The following is a 10,725-nucleotide window of genomic DNA, read 5'->3' on the forward strand; positions in this document are numbered from 1 at the left end:
TAGTGCTACACACCACCACATTATACAACACAAATGTGTTCTTAACAGACTGTATACACTCCTTTTTAAGCACTGAGAGTTCTGAGAAGTCTAATAATGAGACAACAACACATTATCCACATCTACATGAAACCCTCAAAATGTTCAACCAGTAAAAACATTATTTTACTGAATCATTGTTTTACATAGCTACATACATAATTTCATACAATTATTAAGGCTTTGTTTGTTTTGACTATCCCGAAGGATAACATGTAATTGCATGAACAGCTAATACACACAAGGCACTATTACTATTATATTAGTGTGTTTTGACATGGAGTGTGAAGGAGGGAAATGCTGCTGTCTCTTCGCTGTGGCTTTACTTCCCTGGATTCTGGGGCTGGTCAGACTCGTGGCCGGGGGGTTTGGGGCCAGCGTTGCTCCTATTCCACAGGTCCCTGATCTCCAGAAGCCCCTCCTCCAGGGACTTGACGAACATGGTCGAGCAGGTCTCCTTGCATTCTTTGAAACTAGACACACAGAAAATGATGTGGTCCGGCTGGGGGTTGTAGCTGACTCCATAGCCATTGGGAACCACAGGACCATAGCAGACAAACATCTCCTCTGTAGTGGGGACCTGGGGAGGATGGGGGTCAAAGGCTTGATGAGTGCAACAGCCAGAACTCATTCCGAGGACCTTTGGCAATTACTTAAATATATTGCTGTGAGTTAAAATCTTGCTGTGATTTGTTAGATAAAATAATGTATTTTCTTGAACTCTGACAAGACACACATTTTATCTATTGTCTCAGCCTAATTTCATGACTAACCCAAACCTACAATCTTCAATTCATCAACAACTGGTAGCTGAATTAAATTAGTTTGATGACTTATTTTCTAAACACTTGAATCTTCGGGGGTCGGGGGTCAGAAGGCTGAGCGGTTAGGGAATCGGGCTATTAATTAGAAGATTGCTGGTTCGATTCCCGGCTGTGCAAATGACGTTGTGTGCTTGTGCAAGGCACTTCACCCTACTTTCCTCGGGGGGAAAGTCCCTACTGTACTTACTGTAAGTCGCTCTGGCTCGAACCGATTGACTGAGGAAATGCAGAACAGCAAAGCACGTATTTTCACATAAGGTTGAATGCTATTACAGTTACAAAATATTTTCTTCATGACCCAAAATTACTGGTATTTTTTCTTTTGATGGGGATATGATAACACACTCTGGCAAGCACACTCTGGCAAGCACACCCAAATAGTCTGTATCGCACTGACATAAGTAATATTGTTTCTGTTTGATGCCGGTTTCCGGCTCGCTATATCCATATTGTTTCGGCTCGCAAGAGATAGCTTAATGCAGCTCAGTCAGCTCAACATGGCCGAGAGTTGAGAGCAAAGTGAGCATGCAAATTATTTTTAGAAAATGTCGAAATGCTTAGCCAAACAACGGCGCTGCACTCCGTTGGATTATAAAAAGGACACCTGCAAAATATGAACTTTGTAGAGTGCCCAGTTCTCATGATACTCGTTAGAAACTAAACCCATTCTAATTTTAACACAGATACACAGAGATTCCTGTCATTATTAGATAGATAAAGTGTGAAGTTATTCAAAAGTATACAGTTTTTCTGCATTTTCAGAGAAAATGGTAGATCCAACTTGCAGTGGGTGAGATTGATTCTCACCTGACTAGTGGAAAGAACAAACTGGTTACTGGCTAAATATGTCTCATCCAAGAAAACATCAGGCTCCTCCATCTTGAGTTCCTTAGCAATCTCATGAAGTCCAAGAAGATGGTTGTCTATTGCCAACCCTGTAATAGCCTGAAACCACAGATACATGCAAAAGAAAAAAGAAAAAAAAGAAAAAAAAACGTTTTGTCACTTCTGTATATACACAAGAAAGACATGAAATATTGTATTAGGCAGATAGGTAGGCACTTTATTAGTCCTAAGGGGAATTACTTACTGCAATAGTGTAATTAGTCTGGGCACTGATTGCATCCCAAAACCTTTTAATTTTTTCTGAATCCTACATAGTGAACACAAAGAAGGAAGCATTAAACTCACATTTAAAATTATCCAGAATATTTTTGAAGATGCTGTGGTATTTTGTAGGGAATTTAAATCTGCAGAAATATCATCTGTTTTTAGACATGGGAGTAGTAAGGTGAGGGGGTGGGCTGCAACTTCCGGCACTGGTTTCATTTAGGCAGACATGATGAACCGCAATATGGGAGTTACTCTGTAATTGGGACCTAGGTAAGAAGAATTGCTCACGGAGAGGGAAGCCTTCTCATCTGTCATAGCTTTCACAAAGACTAGAGCCTCTAGGGTAGCGGAGCGAATGTTGTCCACCCTCCCGTCTCGGAAGCGTCGGATAGATGCACTTTCGTAACTGGGCACGAGTTTCCCATTGCATCTGAGCACAAAGCATAGGACATTTGATTGCTTTTCTAGCAACCTTTTCACGGAAGCCATAAAAAACTGATGTTTTGATATGTTTTACAGCATTCTTTCCTGCCTAATACTATATAAATATTGCCTACCTGTAAAATGCAAGTTGCAGGGCAACTTGTATTAATGCATCTGGACTCATCTTCTGTTTCTTGATGAACTCTTTTCCATAAGCCTTGAACTTATAGACATCCAACTCAAGATTTTGAACCAGACTGGTGCCCCAAAAAGATAGACCCAACTAAAGTCATTGTGGTTAAGCAGTACTGTTTGATACCATTGATCCAGTAAATTGTGTGTGTATTTGTTTGTCACCATACCTCTGGAGCCTATTTGCGGAGACAGACAAGAGTCCTTGGAGGTAAGGGGTGCATTTCCAGAGAAGTCTACTGGGAGTACATAGTTCTGTGACACTGCCAGCCCTCGCTAGCTTAGAGGAACTTCCTGACCTGGAAAGATCATGATCATGATGTTCAGGGAATATTACAAATACTCTGCATTACTCACCTGATGTATAAACATAGTACAAGATACTTACACAAATTTTATAAGATATTCACTGCATTGCACTGGGACAGCCCCCTCAAAAGGAGAGTGTTCACACAACAATCCACAGATTCCATCCACAGCTATGACAAACTAGAAAAGAGGACATTTATTGTTATGTGAGATTGAATACATGTATACATAGAATAAGGAAACACTTTCTCCACCCTCCCATTTAGTACCAGGGTTGTAGTGCCATGGTCTGGGTTGTACCTGTATTGGCTTGTCATACCAGCGGTTTGCTCCATTCTTCTGGGCCCCCCCACCATGGAGCATCAGCAGGCCTCTGTTGGTATCATTGGGCTCCATCCCACTGGCGTCATCCAAACATAGCACACACAGGCAGCTCTCAATCACTTCCATGGACTCTTTGTTGAGATGATCTAGTGGCAATATTAGACTTCAAGTCAGTTAATTGGCTAGGATTGTACTTTCAGATGTTCAGATAGGATTCCAATATGGCTATGAGTGACAGAACACCTTTTATGAGCACATCTCTGGCCTGAGCCCATTCAGTTCTCCCGTCTGAGGTCAGCAGGCCAAATGGAGGAAGCTGATACTTGTCGTTCACTGCCATTTTCACTATTTTCTCCAGTTGAGATAAGATGTCAAATTCATTGAGTTGTTTGTTGTTTGCCACTACATCCAGCTTAAAGAACTGCAGAGAAAATATTTAAGTCATCCACTGCACGAGGTATTGTATACAATAAAATAACTGTAATTGTTGAATGATTGACTAATGATCTGGGGGCTTTTACAAGTAGATGAAAAAAATATACATAATTGAAAACTGTACTGTGTCAGCCAGTAGGACTCTCAATCACAGTGGTACAAAGCTTGTTTAAGAATTGTAGATGAAAAGCCCACTGGATAGCAAGTGTAACAAACAGGAATGTATTTCAGAGCAAAACAAACATGGCACCTCTGTTACCATAAACTGCCCTTGCCTTGAGGGAGGTTCTCAGAGAAAGCAACAGATTGAATTGGCCGTAATTTAGTAAGCAGTCTACGCCTTCGCAGGGATGGACTCTCATGTGCTGCAGATTGATTGTTCCTGGAAGCATTTGCCATAGGGGTGTAACAGAACACAGAAGTCACATTTCGGTACGTACCGTGGTTTTGGGGTCAAGGTTCGATACAAGTTCGGTACAACGGGGAAAATGCAACATATTCCAAATGCTAGGTTTCTTTTCAAATCTCTTTCTCTCTCTAATAATGGTAGGAATCTCTGTGTTTGTGTGTGTACAAATAAGAATGGGTTTCCCCATTTTCCCACGATCCGCTTAAAGATCCTGTAAAGTGGAATTGAAAATTAGTTTTAAGTTCATCACACCACAGAAGAATGTGTTGTTTACTACACATCCAAATTTGAATTTAAAAAAAACACAGACAAGTATGCTAAATTAGGCTTTGAAATCGTGAGAAAATCAGCAGTCTTCTCTGCTTGAGCCTGGGGGGGGTGTCGCCTGAAGGAGCTGAAGCTCCGCCCCCTCGAATTTATTTAATTTAGCAACAACAGCAACACTAGCTAAAACAATTGCAGATACCAGAACAGCCATATCTGCAGTCTCTGAGTGTTTTATGTGTTAATTACTGAGCTGAGTAACAGAATGCAACCGTCTGTGATCTGACGTAGATCGGTCGCTGTGACGTTTTCGCGCTTTGCACATGCTTTCAGGAACTCATTTCACACGTATATAATGTACTGAGAAGCAAATCATGGAATTTGCTTTACAGGATCTTTAAGAACCGGGCACTCATATTTTAAAGGTGTCCTTTGTATAATCCAATGGTGGTGCAGTGCCGGATAAGCAGTGTTTGGATAAGCATTTCAACATTAAATAATGAAGAAGTTATTCACCGCCAGTTTGGCTTGCTCTCTTTGCTCTGGACTCAGACATCTTGAGTTGACTAATGCTGGGTACACACTAAAAGATTTTTTTAAATCTTATAAGATTTTCAAAATATGAGAGACCACAAACATGAGGACAAAAAAATTCTAGACTTAACCGTTTTCCTCCCCCCACACATCAGGATTTCTGATCTGTTGAATATTTACGATTCGCGATCGGCGACGTTCTTCAAAGCAGGTTCGGTCACTCTTAACACACCTCACACCAAGGGAAAATCGTATAAATAATCTGTAGAACCATCAAGATAATCGGGACATTATTTAGGATTGTCGGAAGGGGGAAAATCGGCCCGGTTATCCTGTGGTGTGTACCCAGCATAAACTGCACTAAGCTAGCTCTCGCGAGATGGATATAGCGAGCCGAACACAGGCATAAGACATGAACAATATTATTTATGTCTGTGCGATATAGAAAATCCAAGACTATTTTACAGATGAAATACTGGATAGCTAACTAAGAAAAATACTATACTTAAAGTGGATGGTTTATTTCAGTAGATGTAGCTGGAAGGTTATAATCTACAATTGTTGCTGTGTAGACTACTGGACTCTGGACTACACAAAGTCACAACGGTTTAACCTAGAAAGACAACTGGGATTTGATTTTCATTGCTTTAGTCATCACTTGCTGAACAACCTTTAATTGATAATTCACAAATACGTTTTTAACAATGTTTAACATAAACAATGTTTATGTCTAGCTAACTTACGGCGACCATTTCTCAAACTCCCAGCACTAAAATACAGACAGATGAGGAAAAAATGTGTCGCGTTTTTTCTCATTTCATCTGATCAACCTCATAAACCATTTCCATAAAGTCGAAATGCCTGTGACTGACGAAAGATGTATTCTTCATCTGACTGCATGCACCAAACCGTGACGTGTGTACCATGAATTCACGGTATGAATACATGTAGCCTACCACCTAATTTGCAGAAAAGGCCACCCACTCAGCTTTTTCATGACATTCTGTCATAAGTGAGTTATGCAGTTCATAATTGAGAAACTAGTGAGACACTCTGGCCTTGCTTAGCATCAGAGTGCTAATCTGATGGATTTACTGTTTTAGAATAGACATGGAAGCAGCGGGTGGGAGGCAGTAATGGCAGTAATACCTCTATTGATCACAAACTATGTCTATGTGGGACCCTTTTGATTTCTGCTAAAATGGTGGTGTAAGAATATTGTGTGCCCTGGCCTGGTTCTTGTAGGTCACAATGATGTGCTCTATCCCATAGAAGGGCGGGTTCTTCTGGACAACCAGGTTGTCTCTCTTGAGGCCGGGCAGGCGGTACGACGTGAAGAGACGGTAGTGCTGCTCCATACACAGAGGTATCCCTGCTAACTTCCCACGGGCATAGTCCAACGGTAGTGCCCGTCTGCCAGCCAAACAAACATTTGTTTTAAAGGGGGATTTATGCTCTGAAATTGTGCATTGTGTTTTGTAGGTTATGTATCAACAGTAAATAATGAGATTGTATTTGATATTTAGTGGGTAAAGGGCTTTTGTATGCTGAGAAACTTACGCATCAATGAGAGCCTTGTATTCCAGTACTCCTGTGATGAGACGAGCAGAAAATCTAGGACCAAAAAAACATTTTCAAAATGTTATTGGCACAACAAAATATATACAATGAGATGATACTGTATCTGTTAAGGCCATTTAATAACATTCTTCACAGGGTTTCCCGCAGAAAATGTGTTAGTTAAGGTGGTAGGGTGGGGTTTGCCGTCAGACCGGGGGGGGGGGGGGGGGGGGGGGCTTGTTTGTGCAATAGACTAATGTGTTCTGCAAAAAAGGGAGACTGGTGTTGGTCACCGTTTGGAATTGAAGGGAGAAAACGGGACAACGGCGGATATCGCAAAAAAAAAACGGCAGGCGTGTGTTGCTTAAGGCGGCCACCTTAACTGAAAAGTGCTGCGGGAAACCTTGCTTCTAATATTTAACCACCTTACCTCGTATACCGATTTGTATATGTACAATAAATTGTATGGATATATAATACAGTGCTTTAAAGTTATAATCCATCAGAGGGTTCTTTGCTCCTGTTTATTTTATTCATCCATATTTCTAATTCAGTGGAGGGAGTCAGATGGCTGAGCGGTGAGGGAGTCGGGCTAGTAATCTGAAGGTTGCCAGTTCGATTCCCCGCAGTGCTAAAATGACTCTGTTTGATCTGTTTGATACGCCCCCGCTCGTGGTGAACTGTGGGAAGGCGAGCGATGGCAAGTGATTTGCGTCGCTGCAGTGTAAACGCACTGGAAAGTTTTTACTTTTAATTGACGATATTGAACACAGATGTTAAGTAATTTGTATTTACTCTAAATATCTTCTCCGTTTTCAATTTGAAGCAGTAAATCTAACACAGTAGGAATTCTCCCACGACATCCGCTCGCTCTGCTTTGACTAACATAGGGAGTCAGGTGGCTGAGCGGTGAGGGAATCGGGCTAGTAATCCGAAGGTTGCCAGTTCTATTACCGGTCATGCCAACTGACGTTGTGTCCTTGGGCAAGGCACTTCACCCTACTTGCTTTGGGGGGAATGTCCCTGTACTTACTGTAAGTCGCTCTGGATAAGAGCGTCTGCTAAATGACTAAATGTAAATCTAATTCACTGTGTATAAATGTAACAACTTCTGGTGCATATTTATCCAGTCATGGTGGTCCTGGAAATGGACAGACTACATGACAACCCTCTCATCTTTTAATGGAGGTCTTGTAATCAAATAAGTGGTAGATTAATATGTGTTTGTGAGAGATAAGGAGAGAGAGAGTAGGCAGTGTGTGTAGATAGAAGTACAGAGCCATTGACAGGCCTGGTGCTTCATGTCATTTGTCTAGTTGTTGCTTTGTGTTCATCCCCTTGATACCATATCCAGATCAATGGAAAAAAGGCCAGGGGGCTAGACCAGAACCCTGAATGGAGGCAACCACTGGCCTTGGTGCAGAACTTGGTCCTGTCAATCCCAATCTAATATCAAGCTTTGTCAGTCTGTTACCAGCTGCCCTGGTAGCTCTGGAAGTATTCAAGTATGCTGAGGCTGACACAAGCTAATAGTGACTTACAGGGGCTGAGTGAGACTGGTATTTTGACATTTAATAAATATGTTAATATTTATATAAGAGATTATGCTGTAGGCCAATGTTGCCACAACCTTGTCTGTAAATCTGAAGTTTCTCATGTTCAGTTCTCATGTGCTCTGGACCATTCAGCAAGTACAGAGCATTCACCTAACCTCTTTCGTACTATCTACTATGGAAAAGTGCTGTGTAAACCTCAGCGGTACATACCTTAAGGAGTCTTTGAGATCTCTAAATGTTTGTTTTGGGAAGACTATGACAGGACTGGAGTTCACTGGAAGAGGTAATCTGTTTTTCAAATACATATCCTCAAGCCAGTAGTCTGAAACCTGAGACACGAAGAGGGAAGAAAAAAACTAACATCTGAATCCAACCATGTTGGATTCAGAATCAATGTCACAAAGCTATTATTGTTTTAAATGTTACTCATACAGGTACTGGAGTGATACTGACAATACTGTGTGTATCATTAAAAGATTCACAGAGAAATAGTCGAGAACAGGCATGAGGGCGGGCGTGTGATAGATATCAGGGTGCAGCAATAATTCAGGACTGACAAATCCCTTAAGTGCTTTGTGATAGGCCATGCAGACATCAAAGGGAGAATCTATGGCTATAGCTTTAGTTCTTTATTCCTTTGATTATCTTTTTTTAATGAATGGGCCACACACTGGATGGGCAACAAACTTGGTCCTTTTGAAAAAGGAAATGCCATTTCTGTTCCTAGAACAAAACACTCAAGACACCTCTACAATCACAGTTGTTGGACTGAATAGAGAATTTACCCAGTTGTCAGTTTTGTCTCTCCTCTCCAAAAGTTTCTTCTGGAGTAGTTCTCCGGTGCCTCCAGGAGCCCTAAACCTCTCCACTATGGCTTTTGTCTTATGAAACTGGTCCTCATTAACAAGGTGTTGAACACACTTCAGATACTTGTCCAGTGTTTGACTCAAAGGTGGAACAGGCACCTTGGGAAGTTCCTGCGTCATAGATATATGGTTATATTCATAGAAACATTCCCCTTCCTGGATTACAAAAAGACAAACAATATACATCCCCACAAGAGGTGTTCTCATCCTCAGGCGTTTACTCATTAGTCAAGAATCTCATTTGACTCTTGAAGTTCTCTTTAATGCTCATATTTTTAGAACCAGATTTAATAATTCATTATAATTTCTTTAAAACATTTCCCCAATTAATTTTATTGAGCCCTTAGGGACATTAAAATGTTTATCTTATGATCCAAACTGAGCAGACAATTCAAGATTAGAATGGCATGGTTAAGGGTTGTTGAGGCTAGGTGCTCTTAGCACCCAGTTTAATGCATTTCAGGCAAGTGAGAATGTTCCCATATTACCGAGAGTGGCAATGAATCTGTGATCATTGTGTGATAGCAGATCATGATGAAATCACAGAGGAGTATGTATTGAAACATTTAAAAATGCATTTTGTATTTCTCATCTTAGGCAGGGACATGTTGTGATTCTGTCTTTGTCTAATCACGTTGCAGATTTGCCCCTAGTGGTCAGTTGGCTACAGTGAAATAGAAAAGACTGGATTCAGTACCATGGACAGGGTTACTTTCCGCCACAATCGTAACTGATTTAAACAACTTCGTGGAAGATGCTCCAAAATTAACACATTACAAGATTTTTTTTAAATTCGAAATAAACCAGTTCGCCATCCTTAGGGATATTTAGCATATTAATAGAGAACATTGAGACCAACCATCAAAACAGGCAAGGATTTGAACTTGAATATTTGAATAGTTTGTGGAATATTTTAAAAGGTACATACATAGCTCTCTGCCAGGCTTTTTGATGTCTCTCCCTCCTGGATAGGCATCTTGCTTTATCACCAGATAAGTCAGGTCAAGAGAAAGTAATATGAAGACGACTCAGCTTCAGCTTTGCCTGCAAATCCACCTAGTTAAAACACAAATAAAATAGCTTGACTTTATGTCCAAACCCCTTTATACCACCATTGGGTCTACACATTCAACAATAGAAATGTATCCATGCTGTGATGTCCAACGACAAAACTCTCTGAAAAGAAGGAATGTTCCTGCTCATTTTCCGGGACATCCACGCGTCGCACCCATAGAAAGCTTTGACTTAAAAAAGCGTGCAAGTAAAAATTCTGAAGGTGTTTATCTCTACCTACTCTCAGAGGCAGGAAACTCCTCCCATTCAATACATTCGTGGATTTGGGAGCTCGCTTTCCACATCTCTGTGGATGGAAACTGTCTATGGTATAGAATTGAATGGGTTATTTGTCAATATATCCTGCCCATCTGGGCTCGTCAGAAAAGGTAGTTTCCTTTTAATTTACTTGGTTTTAAAGAATAGCTCTGCACATCAATTTTCGTCTTTGATGGTGCTGATGACAATATTGTTAGTTGTGTGGATTTCTTTTAACATGATTGACTGTTATTAGGCCTTGTTATCTCCCTCTCACGCGTAAACATTTGTAGCTGTGTTCTAAACTTACAAACAGGAGCTTTCCGTTGGTATGTTACACAGAAACGAGAAGAAGTGACTGTTCAATGTTTTGTCCAATCAACTCATAGGCCTGTACATCGTGGAATTGGTGCACAATATAATTGTGCACCAATTCCACACCAATTGGTGTAATATAATCTCCTTCCTCCCAAAGATTGAGTTATGCGCTGCATGTTCGTTTAAATTGAAAACTTCACCCTCAAGTTGTAACCTTTGTTTCAGGTTTCTTTAACTTGCATCGCACT

The 10,725-nt window shown here is 40.8% G+C and overlaps 1 protein-coding gene across 1 annotated transcript; it reads right to left on the bottom strand.

Annotated features, from left to right (window-relative positions):
* Positions 1 to 361: 361 nt before the first annotated feature.
* Positions 362 to 9,824, bottom strand: LOC136950681 (choline O-acetyltransferase-like). The gene is made up of 14 exons (XM_067245121.1): positions 9,777 to 9,824; positions 8,768 to 8,959; positions 8,193 to 8,311; positions 6,427 to 6,480; positions 6,099 to 6,279; positions 3,468 to 3,645; positions 3,201 to 3,370; positions 2,980 to 3,080; positions 2,762 to 2,890; positions 2,534 to 2,656; positions 2,265 to 2,406; positions 1,954 to 2,016; positions 1,671 to 1,808; positions 362 to 619 (listed from the first exon to the last, which is right to left on the bottom strand). Exons 1-14 carry the CDS (start codon positions 9,822 to 9,824, stop codon positions 362 to 364), a joined length of 1,896 nt encoding a protein of 631 aa, XP_067101222.1.
* Between the last annotated feature and the right edge of the window lie 901 nt (positions 9,825 to 10,725).

The sequence above is a fragment of the Osmerus mordax genome, chromosome 10 (assembly GCF_038355195.1).
Source record: "Osmerus mordax isolate fOsmMor3 chromosome 10, fOsmMor3.pri, whole genome shotgun sequence".
Taxonomy (NCBI): domain Eukaryota; kingdom Metazoa; phylum Chordata; class Actinopteri; order Osmeriformes; family Osmeridae; genus Osmerus; species Osmerus mordax.